This window comes from Glycine max, chromosome 7, assembly GCF_000004515.6.
Source record: "Glycine max cultivar Williams 82 chromosome 7, Glycine_max_v4.0, whole genome shotgun sequence".
Lineage (NCBI taxonomy): Eukaryota > Viridiplantae > Streptophyta > Magnoliopsida > Fabales > Fabaceae > Glycine > Glycine max.
Genome location: NC_038243.2, coordinates 9,383,602 through 9,409,083, shown reverse-complemented (window position 1 = coordinate 9,409,083; position 25,482 = coordinate 9,383,602). Strand labels below are relative to the sequence as shown.

At 33.3% G+C, this 25,482-nt stretch overlaps 4 protein-coding genes across 8 annotated transcripts; 2 read left to right on the top strand and 2 right to left on the bottom strand.

The window, feature by feature from the left end:
- The first annotated feature begins 622 nt into the window (after positions 1–622).
- LOC100819000 (receptor for activated C kinase 1B) lies at positions 623–3,136 on the top strand. The gene is made up of 2 exons (XM_003530006.4): positions 623–1,727; positions 2,820–3,136. Exons 1-2 carry the CDS (start codon positions 804–806, stop codon positions 2,916–2,918), a joined length of 1,023 nt encoding a protein of 340 aa, XP_003530054.1. The 5' UTR covers positions 623–803; the 3' UTR covers positions 2,919–3,136.
- A 2,355-nt stretch (positions 3,137–5,491) lies between these two features.
- Positions 5,492–11,762, bottom strand: LOC100818474 (uncharacterized). 5 transcript variants are annotated; one of them, XM_041016972.1, is made up of 11 exons: positions 11,222–11,762; positions 10,243–10,748; positions 9,363–9,562; positions 9,083–9,250; positions 8,058–8,372; positions 7,280–7,429; positions 7,059–7,208; positions 6,772–6,972; positions 6,191–6,596; positions 5,766–6,106; positions 5,492–5,534 (listed from the first exon to the last, which is right to left on the bottom strand). In XM_041016972.1, exons 1-10 carry the CDS (start codon positions 11,610–11,612, stop codon positions 5,768–5,770), a joined length of 2,826 nt encoding a protein of 941 aa, XP_040872906.1. In that variant the 5' UTR covers positions 11,613–11,762; the 3' UTR covers positions 5,492–5,534; positions 5,766–5,767. The 5 variants fall into 5 exon arrangements, with proteins under 5 accessions (XP_040872906.1, XP_040872908.1, XP_040872905.1 ...); XM_041016974.1 differs by having other exon boundaries at positions 5,766–6,103; XM_041016971.1 differs by having other exon boundaries at positions 5,766–6,596.
- Positions 11,763–12,290: 528 nt separating this feature from the next.
- On the top strand, positions 12,291–16,941 carry LOC100817932 (exonuclease 1). The gene is made up of 12 exons (XM_003530004.5): positions 12,291–12,503; positions 12,596–12,632; positions 12,720–12,894; positions 13,020–13,098; positions 13,579–13,623; positions 13,805–13,954; positions 14,093–14,207; positions 14,603–14,703; positions 15,458–15,555; positions 15,646–15,738; positions 15,988–16,205; positions 16,340–16,941. The coding sequence occupies exons 1-12, from the start codon at positions 12,426–12,428 to the stop codon at positions 16,876–16,878; spliced, it is 1,728 nt and encodes a 575-aa protein (XP_003530052.1). The 5' UTR covers positions 12,291–12,425; the 3' UTR covers positions 16,879–16,941.
- Positions 16,942–17,999: 1,058 nt separating this feature from the next.
- LOC100814740 (beta-glucosidase 44) lies at positions 18,000–22,604 on the bottom strand. Its single transcript, XM_003528920.4, has 11 exons — positions 22,200–22,604; positions 21,200–21,258; positions 20,333–20,408; positions 20,168–20,239; positions 19,981–20,068; positions 19,577–19,829; positions 19,370–19,485; positions 18,840–19,057; positions 18,711–18,742; positions 18,519–18,621; positions 18,000–18,426 (listed from the first exon to the last, which is right to left on the bottom strand). The coding sequence occupies exons 1-11, from the start codon at positions 22,450–22,452 to the stop codon at positions 18,149–18,151; spliced, it is 1,548 nt and encodes a 515-aa protein (XP_003528968.1). The 5' UTR covers positions 22,453–22,604; the 3' UTR covers positions 18,000–18,148.
- Positions 22,605–25,482: the final 2,878 nt, after the last annotated feature.

The window sequence follows — 25,482 nt, the reverse complement described above, 5'->3', positions numbered from 1 at the left end:
TAATAAATCTATTAAATCATTTTACTTGATTTAATTGATTATTAGATTGATTTAAAATTTCACTTTAATTTATTATTTCATTGATAAAAAAAATAAATTTCTTTAAATATTTTTAAATAATATTTTCAAAATGATTTTGAATAAAAGATTTTTAATACAATATTAGTGCATTTTTTGTTTGGTTCTGCTGTATAATAATTTTGTGCACCAACTTTTTTATTTCATATAAATCTATTTTTACTTTTTGAGCTAGAGTATGTTTGCGTGATTAGTTAAATATTAACACACAAAATTAATTAACTGATTATAGTTAAATATTTTAATAAATTAGTTGATATGATTAAATTAACAAATTTAATTTAAAATTACTTTAATGATTATAATAAACTATTTTATGACTCCTGTTATTAAACATATTTTAGATTTTGTTATTGGAAAAAAGAATTGTAAAGAAAATTAATTTGTCACTTAATTTAACTGATTTATTAACCTTTTTTTCCGAGGTCGATTGGTAACCTAATTGATTGTTAAAAAAAACATGTTTAAAGTTATTTTACCAAATCTTCGGATCATTCAATATTAATTATTTAAATTTGAAGTTCTCTCCATGTTCATTCGTTTAAAATTTAATTTAAATTTTAAAAATAAACAGATTACAAGAGATAGATGTAGTTTTTTTTTTTTTTTTTTAAAAAAAACTCTATTTTCTATTTCCGTCGCGTCCCAGCATACGTACACTATTGCCAAAACTCATAGCATATACAGAAGAAGGTAGAAAGAAGTAAGTAACCTACGATACGAACATGACAGAGGCAGAGGTTTTCGTCTTCCGAGGAACACTGCGTGGCCACACCGACACTGTCACCGCAATAGCCACCCCAGAGAACAACAACAACAACTCCGACAAAATCATCGTCAGTTCCTCCCGTGACAATTCCTTAATCGTGTGGCGCCTCACTAAGGAATACTCAAACTCTTACGGTGTTCTCCACCGCAGGCTAACCGGTCACTCTCACTTTGTCAGCGATGTCGCTTTATCCTCCGACGCCGATTTCGCCGTCTCCGCCTCCTGGGACGGCGAGCTCCGCCTCTGGGACCTCTCCACCGGCGCCACCAAGCTCCGCTTCATCGGTCACGCCAAGGACGTCCTCTCCGTCGCGCTCTTGAACGACAGTGTTATAATTTCCGGCTCACGTGACCACACCATCAAGGCGTGGAACACGTGCGGCACGTGCATGTCGACGGTGGACAACGGCAGCGGTGACGGTCACACGGATTGGGTTTCATGCGTGCGGTTCATTCCGGACGCGGCGCCACCGAGGTTGGTGTCGGCGTCGTGGGACGGGAGCGTTAGGGTTTGGGACGTGGACGTGGACGTGGACAAGGGCGCGTTGAGGAAGAGGTTTACTCTCTCCGGGCACGAGGGTTACGTGAACGTGGTGGCGGTGTCACCGGACGCGTCGTTGGTTGCGAGTGGGGGAAAGGATGGGGTGGTGCTGCTGTGGGATATGGCGGGTGGGGTGAAGATTTATGAGTTTGAGGTTGGTTCGGTTGTGCATGGGTTGTGGTTTTCTCCAAACAGGTATTGGATGTGTATTGCCACGGATGAGAGTGTTAGGGTTTGGGATTTGGAGAGTAATAGCATTATAAAGGATTTGAATGTCAATGGTAACAACGACCACTACAATTATGTCAATGGTGGGACTGAGATCACTGCCAACAACAAGGTTGGTGTTCAACTTTTTTTGTCTATATAAAAAGAAAATTAATAACACTCAATTACAGATACATATTTGTGAAAATTATAGTGATAATTGTAGGAAAAACAGTCCTTATACGTGTACAAAATCAATTAACACCTTAAGGTAAAAAAAAAATATTGATATGATAGATAATTGAATGTGATAGGAAGAAATAGTCAAAGAGAAATTAACTTTATTGATGGGGTGTTTGATATTTAGGAATGTTGAAATATAAACACTTTAATTATAGTTATAAATTACTTAGTAATTTCTCATGTATTTTCTTTGCTAGTACATAATGATTGGATATCTAGTGTGACTCAAATTAATTTTAGAAAATAATTTATTTTTTGTCTCCCCTTTTATCTAAACCAGGCATATTGTTGGTCTTTTGAGGTTTAAGTGATAATTTGTATTAATTGTTTTCATTCTTGTTAGTTGCAATTAGTGTAAACCTGGTAACGTTTTTGCGAACAATTAAGTGCATTTTAGGGCTGTAAAAAAAGGGCATTTTAGGAGTTAGGACTGTTGTTTATACTTCGCAAATCATAGATTGAAGAGTGAAGACTGAAAGTTGAAGTTTCTTTTACACATATTTGGTAAAATCACGGTCGAGTTGTATTTAAAAATGATTTTTTGTTCTAAACCTTAGTATTTTTTAACTATAAGCCGAAAGGCACGGAATAAACTGTCAAAGGATAAATGAAAACTTTCGAGGATAAAAGTAGCATGCATTACCACTTTAAACCACTAAATTGACAGCTCATTTTGTGTGTGCCTTTTCCGTTACTGCTACTGTTGTGTTTTTTGAGTTAACGATGATTATGGGAGTAATTAGACAAATTAATCTTTTTGGGACATAATGGGTCTATTCTTTCTAAATCCCTTATTCTTTTATCTATGTTAATGATATTCAATTGGAGTAAATATAGTGAAATTGCTGTTTGGGAGATTGATAGGGATGTGATGATTTTCATGTTGTGTGACATAGGATGATATTTCAAACTTAGCTTATTGCATGGAATTGTCTTTCAATTTGTATGTTAATGTATATTTTTCTTTGACGTGGTTTCACAGGATATTTATTGCACGAGTATGAATTGGGATGCTGATGGGAACACGTTGTTCTGTGGTTACACCGACGGTCTAATCAGAATATGGGAAGTCATTAGCTGAGCTTCTCGGTGATTTTTCAGTTGCTGACATGTTTTGATTTTTAGGGGTAAATTTAGATTTGCATTTGGTTTCTTTTTCTTTTTCCTTATTGGTTGAATGGATTCTCATAAATTTAAGGTATGCTTGATTCAATTAGACAATTACTATTTCGTAGTTTGATTCGAGAAATAGACTACATAAATTGTGTAAACTTTTGATGAAGAATTCACATTTAGAAATTGATTTAGTTTTATTTTAGGGGAAGGATATTGAGGTTACATATAAGAAACAAGTGAAAAGTTGAGAAGTCATAAATTTAATCGCCATAAGTTACTTTTTGTCCAAGGATAAGGAAAAAAATATAAAGAAGAAAACTCAAACTTTCATTCATAGTCATTCTTTTTTAAAGTTACAAAGTTTTTATTATTTATAGGCTAGATTGACTTTACACATTCCACTAAGAGTTAAGTTCCACTACAAATAAAATCTCATTAATCACTATAATAACTTGAGAAGCCTAAAAATATAAAAATTGACCTAAAACAAAATATAATTAAAAGTTAAAGGAAAATTAAAAAATGAATCTTAATTAATTATTTAACCCAAAAGTTACCTAATCCATCCAAATAAACTCCGACTCATAATTACATTTTGAGTATAAACTCTTGGATTCATTATACTATTTAAATTATTATTTTTAAGTTTGTTGAATTTATCATCATGAAAAATCTACCGCAAAAACCTAATTATAGTGTGTTTGGTTCTGGTTGGTGATCCTTTGACGCACGTAGCTTCGAAGCTACCAAGACCTGCTTTCATGTATTTGAGGGTGAGACGTGGAGAGATAATATAGGATTCGCGTTGGTTAATTGTTTCCAAGCATGCACTAGAGGTATAAACACTGCATTGGTACTTTTGGAAAGTGTTACGAACATAAGTTAGTCAATTATGAAGTAAAATTTTAACTTTTTGTAGAGTCAAACAAAGGTCTCTAAAAAAATATTTTGTGAAAGTTTGTGAAAGAATACTTATGTTGAATAAACTTACAAGAGGTTGAAACTTTTCAAAAATATATCACAATTAATTCATTTATGCTTACAATACACCCTAACAATAAACAAAGTTCAGTAAAATATGAAGATCCAAAGAATAATTAAACCTAAAAATAATCACTTAAAAAACTCCATGCATTTATTCTCAATTTTCAAAATAATAATATAAAAGATATATAATCTCGTTATGATGGAAAAGTATTTTGATAATGGTCTGGGAAGCGAAACAATTAACGGATCATTTAGCTAAGAACGACCTTCTGGTGGATGGTCGTGTTGTTTATGATAATGTTCCCGCCTTTGACCAACTTCCCACTTCGGCTTATGTGTCGTCCACGTGTTTCCCTCGTGACTTTTAATTTTCTTGTCTCGTTTGGGACCTATCCCCTTTATTCCAAAGAAAAAGGAAAATGTATTTTGAATATCTTTCTCATAAAAATTAAGCATTTTTAAAAATATATTTTTTATGATAATAAACAAAGATTACTAATTTTTTATTTTAAAAAAATTATTAATAAGGATATAAGTGATCCGAATTGAGTTGATTTTTTTTCATCTCAATCCAATTAAAGTTAGTTTAATTGAATTGAATAAGTTTATCTTTTTTTATTTTACCAGTTCATTCTAACTTTAATTGAATTAGATCGGATTAAAAAAATATCATATCTTTAAGTCTTAAATTTTTTTAAAAAAAGTTCTCAAACTCAAAAATATTAAAAATATTCTTTTATAGAATAATATGGACATTTAAAAAATAAATATTCACAAATTATTCTACTAATATATAAAAAATATCATATAAATAAATAGAACATTAACATATACTTACACTATCATTCATATAAAATAATATTATTACCTTAAAATTAACAAAAAAAAAAACTTCAAAACATTATATAACCTTAGTTTAGGCTATATTAGTAATTTACTTAACATAACAAAAAAAAAACTTCAAAACATTATATAACCTTAGTTTAGGCTATATTAGTAATTTACTTAACATAGAGGTGGGTTGAATCTTGATATGATCCAAAATTATAAATCTCTCACAAAATTTAATTTTAATTGAATTCATTAAATTAAAATCAATTCAATCCAACAGACATTCACATATCATATCCCTTACAACCCTAATTACTAAGTTTTATATTAGAATATATTTTTTAATCTGTAACAAGCACACGGCCTTACAATTTCATCGCGATAAAAAAAATTGCTTTAACTCGGGTCCACAAATTATCAAAACTAGTCTAGAACAAAACGAACTCCGTACATGGTCTTTCAAATAAAACTCATGCTAACTTTCATACCTTGACATCATATCTATATTTGATAAAAAAAAATAACAAGATAAATTTTAAAATTGCAAAAATATTAGTTCAAACCCGTACTCTATCGATGGTTTTGGAATAACTTTTGTTATGATTCTGTACTCAATCAGTTTTTAAAGAAACTCGACATCAGTTTTCCAAAATCCAAACGCTTCACATTGACGCCTGAGATCTTTAAGAATAGAAACAATATAAACTGGGAACAGAAGAATTATGGCAATCGGTTGGTATACAAATTGCGCCAGGCCGAAAATCTGTACACAGGCCCAAGCTCAGCATAAGGAACTCGAAACTCACTGTACCTAAACCAACTTCAAATTCAAGATCATGGCAAAGTTGGCTTTCAATTACTTCAACAATTTTGTATATGGATTAGCCACTACCCAATTTCACGGCACAGGTTTTAATTAATTGTCTTCTATTCATACCTAGGAATGGAAAAAAAAAAAAGTATACCAGGCCAAAATTTGGATAATTAGCATCACCTTTATAAAAACCTACTGGGTCGTTTTCGCTGCCTCGTTGGCCTGTTTTGCAAGAAGGAAGTAAGAAGCTCATCATCCTTTTCTTCCACAACGATGTCCATTGGTTCAGCAACACCACCATGCAAAACAGTCTCCTTTTCAACATGCTTTGACATTGACAGTCCACTATCATCAGGTATGATGATGGTCGAAGAGCATGCACCACGTCCGTTAGCAGCTTGACTTCCTTTCTTTGATTTGTTTCCCAGAAAGCATGCAAGGGTCATTTCCTCATGATCACCACCTGTCAAAGTGTTTGCATCCTCTGGTTTTCCCACTCGTCTATCAGAAGCAACATTCTGCTGCACAAACAAATTTTCAGTTCCAACAGTATCAAATGACTTAGACAAGCCGATTTGGTCATCAAAGGGGTCTTGACTTTCAACCTGCTTATTAGAAACATCTATACTCCTAGAGGAGAAGGAAGCCTGACTCAAATCTTTGGTAAATCTAGATAGCATCTCCTTTGATTTATCGCGTAAAAAGCATGCAATAGTTATGTTGTCTGAATCTTGATTTCCAGAACTCGCAATACAGGTAGATTGACTTTCTGAACTCTCAATACAAGTCTTGACCTTCTCACTACAATATATATCCACTACTTCCTTGGGACAATTTCGAGTTTTTTTTGTATGTCTCTTGGACCTCATCTTCTTGGGAACATTGCTGCATGCAGAGACTTCACCATAAGTCTTGATCCCATCATCACTATATACCTCTGTATCTTGTACTTCCTTGGTATGAAGTCGAGCTCTTTTTGCAAGTTTCTTACTCATTTTCTTGGGAACATTGCTGCATGCAATGAATGAGAATTAGAAAACAAAGGTATAATTGGAGCAATATTCAATTTAAAACATTATATGACCAGCATATTATACTGAAACAATAATCCTAACAAAGCTGGCATCATATCTGTAAGTTGTTAAGAATCAAGAGGAAAAAGAAAGGGAGATTAAAGGGGGCGTACCTTGACTTGGCCTTCTTGCGGAGATTTGAAGCACCAACATCAGATTTTGGAGCTGGCACGGGTAAAGGTAGAAAGTCATTCAGTGTAATGGCTGGGCGTTCAGATTCTCGATCAACAAAGTTACAACCAATAATAGACCTTTGCTTCTTTCTTGCTTCTTGAAGCAAAGGAACATATTCAGGACATAACACCTTCCATCTCCTGTTCAATGAAAAGAATACATATAAGATCATAGAAATTGAAGATTTTTAGATTTTTTATCAATGAAGTTAAGTTTAAACTCATACTTCCGGCATTGAGAATCAGTACGAGGTGGCACTTCTTCAGCAATCTTAGACCAGCAGTATCCATGCTTGACAACTGCAGCTTCTAATCTTAAATCCTCTTCCTCAGTCCATCCACCCCATTTCAAAGAAGGATCAAGACAATTGAGGTATCTGCCATAAGAATGTTCTAGAACTTTAACAAGAACCTATGTCACCAAAATTTTCAAATAAAATGCCATTACCTGTCCCTACACTGAGATTGGATCCGGCCAGGAACATAGTTAGCTATTTGATTCCATTTTCGTCCAAAAAGCATAACCGCTACTGTTATGCGTATATCTTCCTCTCGTGTAAAGCTCCCTTTCTTCTCAGGACAAAGGGATTTTTTCCATCTGCATCAGCAGACAAAATGATATCGAAGCAAATCACTCTCAAAATTTAGACAGGGTTTATGATGCCCTACAAGAAACTAGGAAAGTAATGTACTTCTTCAAAGGATTTTGTATATAAAGTATAAAACAATTCAACCTCCAGAAAAACATAAAATATCACCATCCTAAAGATGTAACTAGATATTACCTCCCAGATGAAACCAAGTTGTAAATTACCAAGTACTGATTAATACAACAGGATAGGATATTAATGTTTTGTGTCACTAAAAAAATGGCAGATGCTTTAGCTCATCTTATAGCAGAATAAATACTTCCATTCTCAACCTTCCAATTTTCAAGACTACTATATAAGCAAATAAGTTAAACAGTAATGGTTCAAACTACACTGAGCTGAAATCAAATTATTGAATTTGACAATCACCAGAAGTCATCAAGGCCAGATAATAACCCCTTAAAAAACGATGATTTCAAGTCACCAGCAAATCAGCAAATTATGGACTAGATATAAAATGTACCCTCTCTTAATTATGGTGAAAGGCTACCATTAAACATTATTTGATTTCAGACAATGGGGTTGCAATCATATGCAAAATGAAATTACAAATATATGACAAAATTGCTAACCAACCTATTTGAGCACTGGGTTCCTGTCCGCCGTTCTAAAACAGAAGCCACAGATTGCCAATCCCTAGCACCAAAACTTGCCACAGCAGAACAGAGTTGAGAATCTTCTTCCTCAGTCCATTCACTATTTAGCATGGAAGGATTTAAGCTCCTTTGGAATCGTGCTAAGCATTGAAATGGAGTCCTGCTTGTGCCCAATGATGTGGCAATATCAAACCAGTTCCTGATGCCAATATCTTGGACAATAAGTAAAAGAGATTTGTCCTCTTCATTCGTCCATGCACCTTGGTTGATCAAAGGATCTTCACAATTCAACCACCTGTGGTTGCAAACCATTAAAATACAGTGAATCATAAGTATGGAATACATCCATTCATAGATATAGGCATTAATCTACAGCCTACATAACAGACATCTGTGATGATGACAACCATCACAGACATATTAAGCACCACCATGTTAACAATCATGTCATGTACAGCCCCACCTGCACGATATGTGTTGATCTTGAACTCTTATTGAAATCCAAAAATGGTAAACTGTCTGTGATGATGATCGTCATAGATGTCTGCAATGCAGGGGAAAAATATTTTTCATGGTAAAGCAATAAACATGAAAAAATAGTTAAAGAACTGTATGGACCAGACTAAGAATACAGCAGAGTTATAATGAAGCAGCTAAGCACTTCTACAATGCATATAAGAGAAAAGTCGATCTTCCCCCCAATGATTGATTGATAGAACATTTTAATACCCAACCTGAATAAACCGGTTAAGTATGGAAACTACATTATTTCATCATAAGCTATTCAAAGGATTGCCATTTGTTTTCAATTTGTTTTCAGTATAACCAAGTACCATTTTTCATGCATAAAAACACAAAAGAAAACTTAACCAATTCAGAAATATATATCTTGATTCTTCAGCACCAGTCCACCATATCAGAAACATAAAACACTATCATAACCAAGAACCATCTTTTCATGCACACAAAAACGAAAGAGAAGTTCACCAAATAGGACATATATACCTCGATTCACATTCAGCACCAGTACGGCCACCAACATACATCGAAGCTATCAGATTCCAATTAACTTTTGGTAAAAATTGTCTAATCCTCTCAGGTGTAATTGCAAGATCTTTAACAGATGCAATTACATCATCCATGCCATTTGCATCTCCAGGCAAGCCCTCAGAACTGTAAAGGAAGTACATCAAAGGGAAAAGTTAAAAACAACAGGGGAAGGGTCACATAGGTCAAACGGCAGTTAGTAATTTAGTAATATATGAAAAAACAGAATTGATATTACCTATCAACAGAAAGTGAAAGTTGAAGCACCATTTCTTGGAATTGCTGCTTAATTCCCTTCAAAAGACTTTCCCTTTCTACATTAGACCATTTTTTCCGATCCAATGAAAGTGGAAATCTTTCCAATACCATCCTATAATTGGCGACATGAGAATTCTCTTCTGGGCCATAACACATTGCAGATGCTTTTTTAGGTTTCTGCTGGGAAAAAAAAGGCAAATCAAGGATTCCCAACATTAATCAGTGACAACTGACAATACTAAGAAAGTGACAAATGCTATGCACCAGTATGTTAGAAAACAACTAAATTACCTAAATCTTTGCACTCGTTTATTAGGTTAAAGTATACTACTAAGCAAGACTGCTAAGCAATACATTCAAACCCCTCAATCCTCATTCACCCAAAACAGGCATAATACTAGAATCAATTATCAAAGCCAGTAAATTTCACACTTCTACAGCATGGCACATGGCATTTTGTTAGTATTTATATTTGTACTATAAATTATTTAGTGTATTATAATATTTAAAATAGCAGTCACCCTGTTTCCTGCTATAGCATCTTCAAAGATGACTGCTACATGACACTATTCGAGATCAGTAACTATGATGTAAAGTATTTCTTTTTTAATTCGTGTTAACATATCTAGGTGGTATATATCTTGAATTTTTAAGAACCCTTCCTCCCCATACCTATTGAAACAGACAACAACCATAGTTCTTCTAATATAAATTTTTTTGTTTCAAATGAAGGAGAATCTTAAACAATATCCAGTAATCTACTCCAGAATATATATATGACCAGTACCATGAATTCACAATGAAATAGTACAAATAATAATTCAGATTTCACCGAATTATAAGAGCATCACACAACTAACCTTAGAGTTCTTTGGAGCAAATGACTTTTTTGAAGATATTAACTGAACACGTGGGTCTTTTTTCAGTGATAACACATTCCCTGTTCTTCTAGTGCATGAAGCCTGGAAGTCCTTGAGAATTTTAATCTTATTCCTCATCTTTTTGTTTTCCTCAATTTTAGCCTCAAACTCAATCAACTTACTTCTAATAAATCTCTGCAAATCCCTATTTTTATTAATGGCATCAATAAAAAACCTAACTACAGGAGGACAGCTCAATCTTTTCTGTGGTAATTTGGATGACCCACAAGCATCAGGTTCAGAACTCTCAACAAAATCACTAAGCTTCATTTCAACGTTCTGAATCAACTCCTTGGTGGCAGCCTCATTGGTATGTTGAGAAACAGGACATAATTCACCAACGTCTGATTCGTAATAGATTGAGTCATTAGCAATGTCACCCTCATAGCCTGGGCTGGAGGTCTGATCCCCCTCGACCAACATTTCCATTCCACCTTCATGAGAACCTGATATTTTCCAAGTTTTTGTTAAAAGATAAATAAATAAGAGAAGCCAAAAAAGATAACAGGCAACAAAACAACTAGGAGAATAGATAAACCTTAATAGGAAAACCCAAGTTCCAAATTGATTAAAGATAGTATCAGATAAGAGCTTATAAAGCTAAGGCACCCCTCACATTACAAGCCAGTTTTGTAATGAATAATAAAAACCAAAATCTAAGAAACATACATCCAAAGTAAAGCAAAAATTCACAATCACTTCAGAGTTCAGAGAGACATTTTGTGTAATCAAAAGCTCATTCAAATGCATAAAAAAACAATATATGGAACAATATAACACCTCACAGCACGCATTAACAGCAACAATTAAACAAAATCAAAACACAAGCAAGTTTGCATAATTTCCCTTTCAATTCAAAAACTACGATCGAACTTCGAAATCAAAATTCAAAATTAAACGAACAGAGAAACTCAAATACCTTCGTCGTAGGTACTAAACCTTTTCATAATGGCGCGCACCGTCTCGAGGTCGTCCACGTCGTCGTCGTCGGACCCGGCAGCAGGCGGTGTCAGCGGCGGAAGAATGGACAGGGGCTGGTAGAGGCTCTGCACTCTCTTGAGACACTCGAGGTCGTCTTGGTCGTCGTCGTCGTCGGTGGCGGCGGGAACGATGGAGTCGCCGGCGAGGAGGAGCGGGTCCTCCGCAGGAATATCATCTTCGGCGGTGGAATTATCGTCGGGGCGAGGGACGGCGATCATGCAGGCTCGGGCGAGCGCGTCCATGTCCTCCTTGAGGCCGTCGTCATCATCGTCGTCGTCGTCGGTGGCGGAGAGATTATCCTTTTCGAAATCGTCGGCGCGAGGAGTCATTGAATAGGGATTGTTAGGGTTTCAGGTTTCTTTCTTCTGAATTTCACAGAAAAAGTGTGAAAGAGTGTGTTTTGGTGTATTTGAAGGTTGCGGTGGTGATGGGTTAAAATTGCCGCGTGTTTTTGTGGGAAAGGGAACAATGGGAGGGTCCAGAATATGGCGTTGTGGTTTTCTTTCTTTCCCCATTCGTTGCCGACTTCAAACGAACTTCAACTTTGGGCTTCCGCTAGGCCCGCCAGATATGTTCCGTTAAGGCCCATTTTGTTTTTCACTTCAGTCTCCGTTCTTCTTTTTCTTTCCTTTTTTGAAAAAGAGGCAAAAGCATTTTGCATTATATTTAATGTCACTGCTCATAATTTAAGAGATATTTTTTTTATTTAAATATGTTTTTTATTTTTTAAGTTAATATTTTTTCCTTTTGGTTTTTATAAGTTTATTTTTTTAATTTTAATAATTATAAGTTCACTGCCAAGCAGGTCTTTCACAATTCAAACTCTTTCCCGGTAAACATTTTCATTGAAATGACGTAATAATCCTCTATAAACAACCAATCAGTCTCCAACACGTCTTCACAGCCACTATGAGCATTTCTCATTGGACTGTACACAAACTCCCGTCACTGACATGTAACACTATCATAGTTTTCCTCGTCACCTCGTTTTTCTTTCGCCGCTTGACGCTCTTCCCGCCATTTTCTGCCTCCCTATTTACTATGTACACAAAAACATTAAAATTTCCGAATCCAATAAAAAGAAAAATGGAATAAACCCAAAACAAAACCCAGAAAGAATCAGAAAACCTAGGACATCGCAAATGGGCATCAAGGATCTTCTGAGGTTCATGAAACCTTACATTGAACCTGTCCACATCAAGAAGTACGCTGGAAAACGCGTAAGAATCAACCCCATTATTCCAAGTTTCGATTTTTCCGCAAGATTTTATCTGGGGTGTGTTCGTTTTCGCTCACTTTGCAAAATCTGCAGGTGGGTATTGATGCGTATTCATGGCTTCACAAAGGGGGTGAGTAATGAGTTATGTACTGTGAATGGTTTTCAATTTTGGGGTAACTAATGGTGAGAAGTTGAAGTTGGCATTTTGATTTTTCAGCTTATTCGTGTAGTATGGAGCTTTGTCTGGATTCTAATAGTGAAAGGAAGTTGCGGTACATTGACTATTTTATGCATAGAGTGAACTTGCTTCGCTTCTATAAAATAACTCCAGTTGTTGTTTTTGATGGTTGCAATGTTCCTTGCAAGGCCGCAACTGAGGAAGAGAGAAACAGGCATGTTTTTTTTTTTAAAATAAATCTCAGGCTTTAAATCAAATTTTCGATCTTTTTTTACTCCTAGTACTTGTCCTTTTGATGAAGTGAATCTTGTTTCTCAGTGCGTGATTTGATTGTTTTAGGAAAAGAAGGGCTAATCGTGAATTGGCAATGGCGAAGCTCAAAGAAGGGAATGTTGGTGCAGCTTCAGAGCTCTTCCAGGTAGTAGCATTTCTCAGATTTGAAAAAAAAAGTGGTCTTTTTGGAGGACATTGCTGATTACTACAAGGATTTGTCTTTAACATGTTACTGCATGCTGTCTTAATCAGATGATTGTAGAGTTTTATTGGAGTAGTCTTGGTTTGTTGGAAGTGGAAAAAAAAATGAAAAATTAAGCAATGTACACTGCTAGCAATTAATCTAAGGACAAAACTTAGATGTAATTCTTTATGTGCTTTTGGTGCTGTTCTCTAATACCTCTGGAACCTATGCTGACCTTTAAAGTAAACACTTATTATGCGGGTTATCAAGTTAAAACACCAATTTTTTATTGGAGAATAACACCAAAAACACCCAAGAAACTGCGTCTACATATTTGTCATTTATCATTATTATAACGAAATATTTTTGTCTTTCATTTTCCTATATGCTAATGTTTATGCCGATGAGGCAAAACAATTCAAGGTTTTCTTTTGTGTGCAGAGAGCAGTGAGTATTACTCCCGTTATGGCACATAAGCTAATTCAGGTATGCTGTAAACATTTCTGTTGTACAAGCTTGTGAGTTGTGAGTGGTAGTACTGAAAATACCCCCACCATACCCCCTTTCCCCTTATCACAAACTTTGTGGAATACTATTGCTACTCCAGAACAATGATCTTTAGTTAATCTACACTCTAGGGTAATTCCATCATCTAATTACCTTGCAGACCCTAAAATCAGAGAAGATTGAGTTTGTTGTAGCTCCATATGAAGCAGATGCTCAGTTAGCGTACATGTCTCAGCTTGGAGTAGAAAATGGTGGAGTTGCAGCGGTGATCACAGAAGATAGTGATCTAATAGCATATGGCTGTCCAGCTGTAAGAACTCCTCCAATACTGTGATATTGTGCATGGAGGTTTACTGCTTTTTTGATATCTTGATTTATTTACTGTTTCACTATTCAGTTTCATAGAAGTCATGCATTTTGGATTATAATTCGCAGTGGTTTTGAACAGATTATTTTTAAGATGGACCGTCATGGGAATGGTGAAAGAATTGAGTTAGAGAAAGTGTTTTCTGCTGAGTCTGGTAGACCTTCATTTCGGAGTTTCAATATGAAACTCCTCACAGGTAAATTTTGTTGTTTGTGGATTTCAGTAGTATGTGCTCACATGCGCATTTCTTGAAATGATCAAGGTTGCCCTGTAACCTATGATGAGCATACATGGATGTGCCTTCATATAACTGCTATATATCTCTAGAGCTCTTGATACATAAATGTCTTATCAAACAGGAAATAAAGAAAGAAAATAAACTAGGAACTTGCCTAAAAGAAAGACCTTTTTCTGAATCTGTGTGCTTTGACCTGTTGGATACATTAACCTGAGATGACTAGTAATTTAGGATAAATTCAGGAGTTCTACTAATTTCCAAAGAGATCTTTGATATCCTTGTCAGAGAAAAGAAATCTCATGCTTCTAGGTTTATGAAAGGCTAAAAAGTGCTTTTGGTTTCCCCCTCTCCAGGTATGTGCGTCTTAGCTGGCTGTGATTTTCTTCCATCTGTTCCTGGAATTGGTATTGCTCGAGCTCATGCTTTAGTTTCCAAGTATCGGAACCTAGATCGTGTAAGTTTGTTCTCATCTGCTAAAAAACATTAGGGTTGATTGCTTGTTAAAGGAATTTGAAAAGAAATCTATAGAGACAAAGTACTTTAGAATTTTAGAAGCTCTTCTGTCCCCTATTAGTACTGTCTTGATATGATCATGAGGACATCTCAATTGGATTGCTCATATGAAATGTTTTCATTGTTCCTTACATTTTCTATTTGCTTCATAGAAGGATATATCCCTTTCTCTTCATGCCAATTGCCAAGTATCCAAATTTTCAAATGTCTATCCTGAATTCATCATTAAACCAAAGAGATTACAGGATCATCTTTTCTCATAGTACTTCCACTGATGATGTATACAAGAAAACATTAAATGGCTATTTCCACATAGGTTTTCAACCTGATTTACTGAGATGCAACTGTGAGAGGCTCTTGACACTTGGTAAAAAGCTGCATTTTCAAGCTTCTTTTTAGATACGTAATTGGTTCTACACTACTGTATGAAACCATAAAGTTATATATTCCACCTGACATAAATGTTGTGACTATTCATTTATATATCTTGTTTTGGAAAATGAGAACAAGACAAATGCATATTTCATTACTCAATTGGAATTTGTGTTCATTGGATGCTATATAACAGTAACCAATACTTGTTTTCTGCTGCTACTGTGACTAGTTAAAGTGGTTAGTGATATAGCCTCATAGAGATAGCTGAATTAAGGTTCATATTCAGTTTCATTATGACTAATATATCAGTTCTTTAACAGATCTTGTCTGTTCTTAAGATCGAGAAAGGTGACCAAATGCCTGAAGATTATGCCAAATCCTTTCAAGAGGCTGTTGCGGTTTTTGAGCATGCTCAAATGTGCCAATACTATAACTATTTCTTAATTTTAGTACGATTATTTGCTAATTTTCAGGAATGACTATATTTACTTCTGGAATATCTATGTAGATATGATGTCAATTCTAAAGAGCTCAAGCACATGAATCCTCTTCCAGAAAATTTTCTTGGGTCACTTGATGGAAAATTTGATTTCTTGGGACCGTATCCTTTATCATGTCTTCATTTTTCTCAACTTGTCCATCCAGCATTTTTTTCCTGCTTGTTACTGATATTGCTGTCTGGTATCATTTTGGAAGTTACTTGGATTTGTACAAATATTTAGCTGAGAATTCTGAATGTATTCCACCATGCTATATAGCTTTTTAGCACATCTAAGAGAATATATGGTGAATTTTAACATGCATGCTTGTTGAACATCATTTTTCCTTGACCAAGTCCAAATGCAATTAGAGAAATTCCTCCATCAATAGTCACAGCAATAGCTGAAGGAAACTTGAATCCGTCAACTAAGAAAGCCTTTGATAAGTCTGAATGTTCTAGATTTCCTCTACAGCCCATTGATCTCCAAAGCATTGATCAAGTCCGGAAAGCTGAAGTTCCTGCACCATCTAGACAGGGGAGTAGCTTTTCAATCATCACCTCTCATTACACCAGAGAAAGTAATGCAGGCAAGTGATATAAATTGGAGATGTTTACAACTTTTGTAAATACGTTGCTAAGTATATGCATATTTTTGCTAGCATGGTTTATACTTTTTAGTTATTAGCATTTAGCATGTCATAAACACTTTCTTTCTCTGCAGTGGCAAGGCTTTCAGATAAAGATAAGTATTCCAATGAAGCATTAGCACTTCATAAACTAATCATGCCATTGGGAAATAATGGAACAGAGGAAAAGACTATTATATCTGATTTCACTCCTTTGAAGTTTCCTGACAACAATCCATTCAGGATAAGAAAAAATGAGGGAACATATCAGACAAAGGACACTGTACAAAAAGTTTCTTTTGCCAGCAACATGGGATATACCGACTTATGCATGTCTCCAGATGACTTTGAAGAAAAGGGGTCTGAGAATCTCTCAAGGAAAAGGAAATTTCAGAACTTTTGCTCAGATAAAGTTGAAGCCACTGATGAACTGTTTTCAGGAGTGACTGAAGTAGAAAAATCTGATATTCCATGCATGGCTGTGGAATCCCCCGAAAGTATAAATTCTGATCAGACTAAGAAAATTGCCGATTTGAAAGGAAGAAGTGAAAGTAATAAGCAATCCAAGAGAAGCAACAGCAAGAAAACGGGGAGTAACAACATAACTCTTTTGAGTTTCTTTTCTAGAGTGTAATCACCAAATATGTACATGTCCATATTTTTTGTGGCAGCAATTTTGAATTTAATTTTGATAACATTGTTATTAGAAATTACATTAGATATGATTCTTAAATTAAGGATCTTGTTGTCTAGTAACTTAAGGATATTAGTTAAAAAATTAAAAAAAATAATAAATATTATTGTAAAAATTATAAAAAATTTATAAAAAATTATGGATAGTGTAATTTTTCATCTTTCAATAAAAATATTTTTATTATAAGTCGTGAAGTGTACTGAAGATACCGCTTAGAATTTATTTTAAATTAATTACAATCCTTTTTTAAGCAATTAGCATCTAGCAGACGCTTTGACATTGTAATGTTTGCTCTAACGTAAAATAAAAAACAGCTGTAGTCTACTTATTTATTGGGGTTTGTAGTTAGTAGAATTGACCTAGAGGGTCTGTAAAAAAAATTGATCTGGAAGAAGTAAAAGTTTTTAATTCAGGTGAATAGAATATTTCAGATGCGATTAGCAAAATATTTAAACACTTCCATATTTATGCTTCAAAGTAATTTTACGTTATTGGTGTTGCTGTGCAACTTTACTTAACTATGTAAGTTTCGATGCACAGTATCTCTCGTACCCATCTATATTAATATTCTTCTGTTTTTAGCCGTTTAAAAAAGTAATTTTACTTATAAAAAAATAATTATTTTACATTCAATTTCAAAATATCATTCATAAACAATTTATCCTCATCCTGATGAGCTCCTAATATGCAATTCACTTAAACTTTTATCCAGCAAAAAAAAAAATCATTCATAGATGCAATTTTAGATTATTTTTATCATGACAACTTCTTTGGCCAGCAATTCTGAGATGAAACCAACCGTTCGTCATTGTTTCGGCCACTTAATTTATACAGCTTATCAACTGAATACTGCTTAGTAGGGATAGACTTCACATTACTAGAGTTAAAGTTTATCGAGTCTAATTTTCAGCTATTTTATCTATCCAAATAAGATTTTTTTTTTAATCGGAGTCTTATTTTAATTTTCTAATTAATTAGCATATCAAGGCATATTTTAAAGGAAAATTATATAAATAAGCAAAAACATTGAACAGTATGGTACTATCAGAAAAAGTAAATTGTTGCCATAAAAGATCATTTTATTCTAAGACTTGCATTAATCAAGTCACATGATTACAGTTACAGAACTACTTTTAACTCAACCAAAACCACTAAAACATGATTATCTGAAGCAACTAGAAGCTTAGAAAGTAGATGTTCAGCCCAGCTATTAGTACTTCTTTTTGGCAATGAGTTGCTTGAACCAGTATGCTGACATCTTAGGGTATCTCTTGAGGGTTTTGAAATCAACATAGACAATGCCAAACCTTGATGTGTAACCCAACCTCCATTCAAAGTTATCCAGCAATGACCATGCAAAGTATCCAACCACATTAGCTCCATCATCAACTGCCTTCTTTAGTTGAGTCAAATAGCCTTTGTAATAGTTTATCCTTGTGGTGTCATGCAAACCCTTGGGAAGAGTCACGTTACCCGGATCATCCATGCCTACATGTCATAAAATATGTCACATGACATTGAAACAACAGAATCACCAAGCCAAAAAAAGGAAAAAGCAAGAAATTGATATATAATGTTACCATTTTCGGATAAGAACACAGTTGGGTTTCCATAACGTTCCTTTATGTACATCAATGATTTGTACATGCCCCATGGTACGTTGTAAAGCCAATAAGAATAAGCCTGTAAAAATTCAACTTAAAAATTAGTCAATGCATGGTTGGTGCACTTGTATCTTTAAAATGAATATCTGTCACTAAGTTAAAACTTACCCTTGGACCAATAGGCACTCCGTTCTTTGCATCTTCAATGTTCATATAAACCAAACCAAAAGAGAGTGAGTTATGGAAATGTATAGAAAATATTTTAATCAATAATGGTTAAAGAAAGCGTTGTCTTACAAGCAAATCCTGCATTCCAGTCCATTTGATAGCCTGGGACTTTAGGTTTTGCTTGATGAGGATCATACATGTAGTACGTAGTATATTGGTTGATTCCAACAAAATCTATTGAACCCTTCACGATTTTAACTTCTTCACTAGTGAATTTGGGGAGTCTATTCCCAACAATATTTTGAATGGTTGTTGGATACTCTCCATAAACAAGGGGATGAATGAACCTGGTCAATTTTAGCACTATTATTGTTATCAAGTGTGTGAAAGTCTTTCACGGGAAAATTCACATTCATAGATAAATACTTGAACATGCAATATAGGATCACAATAAACAAAGAAATTAATTTTTATGCACTATAACAATTTTTACACTGTCAACTAATTAGAAATTATGCTAATTATGATTTTTAAACTAGTCATTGTAAGTAAACAAACTTATCATATATTGTGATTTGTGATTGGTTGAAAGTGTAAAAATCCTGTGTACAGTCAGTGCATATACTATTTTCTTAAAAACAAATGTTAAAGATGTTTACCATCCAACATGAAAGTCTCTGGCTCTTTGAGCTGCTAAATTGTCGGCCTTTGATCTTGTAAGAGGCTCATACCAAACAAAATCCAAGAGGATCCCAATCCTTCCCTTTTGCTTTTCCTAAAAAACAAGCACATTCATCACCACATAAGAATATTTTAGCATCTTAAGTAAGTCCATTACACAAAAGGACTAGATATACAAATATTACTTGATACTTCTCTCGGTATCTTTGAACAGCAGCTGCATGTGACAATATCAAATTGTGGGCAACAATGTAAGGCTCAGTGCCTGAGTTGCCAGCTGTACAATTCCCATATTCTTTTGAGCATCTTCCAGGGGCAAAGAAACCATTATCATAGCCAAGAGCAGCCACCACACGAGGTTCATTAAACGTCATCCAATTCTTAACTCTATCTCCAAAAGTCTTGAAACAAAATTCTGCATAATCTGCAAAATCATTCCTGTACAATTTAAGCATTCACATTAGTTATGCAGAATTGCATTGTAAGCATGCTAACATATACTTCAAACTTCAAATATTAATCTATGAGAAAACATGTATTCAAAAGATCAATAATCCATTTTTGCTCTTGTATATATATTGGTACTTACACAACTTGCCGGCTCAATAATCCGTTGTACCTCTCCTCAAGTGCTAAAGGAAGATCATAATGGTAGAGATTTGCATATGGAGTAATACCTGCAATAGTTTCACACAATCAATGAGGAACAAATGAACAATAACAATAAGTTATTAACACTACATTTCAAATTTTATGCATGCTACAATGTAAGTTACCTTTTTCTAGCAAGTAATTGATCAGCCTATTGTAGTATGCTACACCTTTCCAATTTACTTGGCCAGTTCCATCTGCAGTAGTGGTGAAACTCAGTTATTAAGGGAAATTAGCAATTTGATCAAGTTATTATGACCAAATATGTAAAACAAATACTGTTAAATTACTTGGAAAAATTCTGGACCACGAGATTGAGAACCGGTAGGCATCAAAATTCAAGCTGGCCATGAGATCTATATCTTCCTGTCAAATTAAACATACTTTAGCTCACATAGTTTTATTCCAGCAGAGAAGAACAAGAGGTACAATTCAATCACAATACATAATGAACATTTACAATATAAAAAAATGTACTTTATCTGACTTTAATTGACACTCTTAATTTTCAGTCTAAAACTTTACAAAAAAAGAATTTTTTACAGAAAAGAAAATAATAAACTTGACAAATAATGTAAGTGAAAAATATATATAAAAAAAAAAGTGTAGTGAACACAATACAGGCATGATGGATAAGACAAAGAAAGAGAAAAATAGGAAAATGTGAGAAGTTTTCGCGAAAATTAAGATGTAAAAAAATTAAAATGTAAAATTTTAAGGTGCAAGATATTCGTTTTAGGTACTTTTTTGTGGGGACAAAAGAAGCCCACATAGTTCTGAGAAAAAACGAGTGACTGGTAGGTAAGACATGTTAACTTGGGCCGACAATGTTTAAAGCTGTAAAATAGAAGATATTTTCACAGATTGGGGTCCAATTGAAAAAGAACTATATACTAGTTTTTGAATTTATTAATCTTTTTTATTAATTGGATCATTAAAATTTATGAACATGATAGACGAAATTGAGATATATTGGAAATGTGAACATTCATAGATACATTTTACTACAGTTTTCAGTTCTGATATAAAATTCAACTTTTTTTTTTAGTTTTAAAATTCAACTTCATGTAGTTATTGAAAAGAAATCAGTATGTTAAAAATCTCCAAAGAGCGAATATTAAACAAACCTTCATATTTCAAAAATCAAAACCACTTACTTTGTAGCGATGGTACTGATCAACAGAAACTTCTCCCGTGCCATTATTTGCAACAATCCCTGTTTTGTATTGAAACAAGCAATATTTCATATTAAAAAAAACTAATTTAAGCTCAACATTAAGCTATGGGTGTAACAAAAATGGCTATTTTTTTTTAGTTTATCAAAACTTCTATGGTACATGAGAGAGATCTGTTATAAATGAATAATTATTTAATAACATGTTTATAATTTGTATAACATTTTTTTTTTTATACAAGTAAACATACATGCACAGATAACATTTTTACGTTCACTACAGAAATCTCTCTCTCTCTCTCTATATATATATATAATAAGTATATTAAATTTTATAATAATTACCTTAAAATTATATTTGGTATAAATTGATTGATAATACAAGATTTTTTACATTGACAAAACATTAAAATTAAACTCTTTATATTACATCAATTGTTTAGCTTCATATTTTTCTTTGAATCTTCTTATTATATTTTCTAAAATATAATGTTTTCATTATATATAAAGCAGAAATTTCCTATGCAAAATTACAAATGCATTTATTCAACAATTAATCTCTTTCAACAAGCGAAAAGAAAAAGGTATTTTATGGAAAACTAACTAGTTTGGAAAGTACTGAAACGGAAAGTGTCTCATCTCATCGCATTCGCATCTTGCTTTTCACCAGAAAAGCCGTACGTGTAAGAAGTGAATGCTCCAACACAGCACAGCAAGATCGCGAAATTAACGTCTTTTCTCACAATCAGGACAAGGCACGAAATGCGTTATTTTATTTTGGTGAACTTGTATTTTTGTCCTCCCGTTTATCTTTTAAATTTCATCTTTTATTAATTTAATTTATAAATTTAATCTCCTATTTTATAAAATCGTGTAATGTTGAAGTGACGTCACGCGTTAAGATCAATAATGAAATAACTGAAATTGAACATAAAAATTAATAATTAAAAAATAAAATAATTGAACAGAGAATGTTGACGAACCGGGTTTTTTGATGAAGAGGTCCCAAATGCTTGGGCCGCGACCGTCTTTGTGGGCCATACCCTCCACTTGGTACGCAGACGTCGCCGTTCCGAATAAGAAGCCTTTCGGAAAAGTCTCTCTGCTCAAACCCCCGGTGTCAAAACGCACCGTTTCGGGCTCCGCGGCCGCATCTGCACCCGCGGCACACCGGATCACTGACCCCCCAGCGATCAACACGGTAAAAAAGAAACATAACGGAGTCAGAGACACCATGTTGGTGCTCACACAACTCACAACACAGTGAGTGAATGAGTGAAGAGTGAAGAGTGAAGAGTGACACTGTTACTTTGTTTTTGTGAAGAGAAGAGATAATAATGTCACTGATCACATCACTGAGCTCCATTTATAGGCCACGTTTGTGGACAGTGGCGGTTTTGAATGCCCATAACAAGATAAAATGGGAAATTAAATTGTGTGTCTCTTTCGCAATCTATCAATATCAATAGGGCCATGGGTGGGGCATGCACGTGTACCTCTATGACTATGCACCTTTGTTCCCTTTTTCAACCATGCCAAAAGTAAAAAATGTGAAATGGAATTTATGTATTACATGGGTGTGTTTAGATTAAAATAGAAAAAAAAAAGTTGAAATCCACACTATTTTTTACAAATTTCCTCATGAATGATGTTTTCTTACCCACACCAAATCAAGACTAAATAAACTCTCTTTTTTTATAGCCCAATATTAATGATTCATTTATTAGTGGAAAAAAAATAATTCAAACTCACCATTTTCGCCTTCTTTCTTCAACCTGAATTTTATAAATCCTTCATATCTACATTAACATGTCAATATGGCTTTCATATCTAGATAAAGGCATAAAGCATGATATGGCAGTTCCGCAATCCATACCTCAAGCTTTACGTGCTATGAAAACAAATTACGTGACAACTAATACGAGCACGAATTTTGCTATATTTCATTCAAATCAATATAAAATATACACCAAGCTTATAAGTGAGCTTTTCAAGCAAATTGATCTTACTTCCTTATTCTTGATCCTTTAAGTTATGCTTCACAATATATTTCAGTTTGTTGTTAATTTTTTTATTAATTAAAAAAATTGTTTGACTATTTAATAAATAATTTTTTTAATACTTTCAACATTTTTTAGATGTTACTTGAAGTAACATAAAATGTTCTAATTTTTTATGTTTTATTTTCTTTTTATTCTTAATATATTTGTCAAATTTTATGATTATATTTTTTAAATAAAATATAATTTTATTATTTTTTACACCATACAACTATTTTAACAATTATTTTAATAGTTAATTTTATCAAATACTTATAAATTAATAAATTAACTTTTATGTTACCGGTTCATTCCATCTTTGATAAGAAAAAATGAAGTGGGAGAGACTGACTTGCTTAATTAGGATAGACTAGACACCTTGGTCCATCCTACTTATGGGTGAAGTGGTGGGTCATATTTTAATTTTTTTAAAATAAAACAATTTAAATTATATTAAAATTATTAGATTACATTAAAAAAAAATTTAAAGCATAAATTTTAAAAGAAAAGAAAAATAAATACATATTTTAACAAGTGACCGTATATCTTGACAAGTAAAATAAGTAATAAGATGTAAAATATAAAAGAAAATGAGAAGTGATTATTAGAACACCGTAAATATATCAAATGTTACATTAACCCACTAACAATAAGCTATAATTTCAAGTTTAATGTTAATATTAACTCGAAAAGTTAAAAAGGAAAACTCAGGCTATATTAATATTAATATAGTTCCAGTACAATGACTTGAATACAATATAATTGTGTTCATGAAAAATTGTTGTATAGGAGCAAAGTGCTTTATGACTTGAAAACAATATGAGACGAGTGACAACTTTTATATATAACTGTCTGCATCTAACAAAAAAACTAAGATCTCCACGTTTCTAAATTAAATGGCTACATTGTTCATAGAAAAAAAAAATATTATTTATCTATAAATCTATATTGAAGAAAAATAGAAAGTGTATATAAATGAAATCAAAGCAGTAAAAAGGAATCAATCGGGACAAGACCATATTTCACGGAAGACAATCATTATAGATTGATACTTCATATAGAAACATGAAAGATAAAAAAAAAGTTTCTTATAATTTATAAGAATATCTTTTGTTTACCGGTGCATAAAAAAACTAAAATTATGTATATATTATGTATCTAAAACAATGATTGAGATTGCAGAGTAAAGATGCTTTTGAAAATTATATTTCGGCCCCTCTTTATTCCCCACCATCAGCTCACAACCAATCCCTTTGCAAATATCAATTTCTTGTATCTATACATCTGAATATGAAGAGGATTTTAGTTTTCACTCAATGTTTTTTCGGTTTGAAGGACGTGAAGCTCTTTCGAACTCTCACACTAACACAATTGATGGGCTAGAATTGAGTATTTTGATTAATAAGACCATTAGAACATTTTGATCAACAAGGGCTCCTAACAAAGTATTATACTCTATCAGGGACAAGGATTAACTTGCAAATAAAAATAATAAGTGTGTGCTTGTTTTAGCGTTCACACACTTTCCAATAGTTGAACGTGAATTAGACAAATGGTTTCATTGGCAATTAACAGAGCTTTAAACGAAAAACAAATATATTGGTAGGAGACATTCACATATTATAACAGTTTAATTCTAAAGAGAGAAAGTATCTCATCCAATCACATGTTTTTTCTTAAAAAAATTATCATGAAATTAGTTTAGTTCTAGATTTATTGCATTCAATTTAGGGATAAATGTGGGATAAGTGGAGATGAGTTTATTTGTATCTTTACTACCAAAATTTAGATTGAATCATTTGGAAGTGAACATAAGACAATCATAATTTGAAAATAGATAAAACTAGATCGGTCCCACTTGTTGACATAAGATATCAATCTTAACAATATAAAGATGCTTCTACGTCTACCTAACAATTTGATGTGAAAATGGTTACTTACGCACGATCAAAACGCCACACCTGAGTTATAATTAACTATTTACTTTTAAAAAAAAAATCAATATAATAGCATAAGGTTCCAATAATAATGCTCACGAATATTTAACCAAGAAAAGTCTAACGATACAATTTGAATTCAACGCTTATATATTTTATCCATCCCAAAATAATTATTTTAAGGTACTATGCACAAATCAAGAAAAATATAATAAATAGATAAAAAATAATAATAATCTTATAAAACTAATTTTATATTATTATTATTAATTTATTTATAAATTTAATTT

Coding starts and splice junctions, on each gene's coding strand:
- LOC100819000 (XM_003530006.4), top strand. CDS start 804: ATGACAGAGGCAGAGGTTTTCGTCTTCCGAGGAACACTGCGTGGCCAC. Junction 1,728..2,819: donor AGATCACTGCCAACAACAAG/GTTGGTGTTCAA, acceptor GTGGTTTCACAG/GATATTTATTGCACGAGTAT.
- LOC100817932 (XM_003530004.5), top strand. CDS start 12,426: ATGGGCATCAAGGATCTTCTGAGGTTCATGAAACCTTACATTGAACCT. Junction 12,895..13,019: donor ACTGAGGAAGAGAGAAACAG/GCATGTTTTTTT, acceptor TGATTGTTTTAG/GAAAAGAAGGGCTAATCGTG. Junction 14,208..14,602: donor CAATATGAAACTCCTCACAG/GTAAATTTTGTT, acceptor CCCCCTCTCCAG/GTATGTGCGTCTTAGCTGGC.
- LOC100814740 (XM_003528920.4), bottom strand. CDS start 22,452: ATGGTGTCTCTGACTCCGTTATGTTTCTTTTTTACCGTGTTGATCGCT. Junction 21,259..22,199: donor CCTCTTCATCAAAAAACCCG/GTTCGTCAACAT, acceptor AATACAAAACAG/GGATTGTTGCAAATAATGGC. Junction 18,427..18,518: donor TGTGTTCTTATCCGAAAATG/GTAACATTATAT, acceptor TATGACATGTAG/GCATGGATGATCCGGGTAAC.
- LOC100818474 (XM_041016971.1), bottom strand. CDS start 11,612: ATGACTCCTCGCGCCGACGATTTCGAAAAGGATAATCTCTCCGCCACC. Junction 9,563..10,242: donor TTGCTCCAAAGAACTCTAAG/GTTAGTTGTGTG, acceptor TTTTTTTCCCAG/CAGAAACCTAAAAAAGCATC. Junction 7,209..7,279: donor CAATCTCAGTGTAGGGACAG/GTAATGGCATTT, acceptor TTCTTATGGCAG/ATACCTCAATTGTCTTGATC.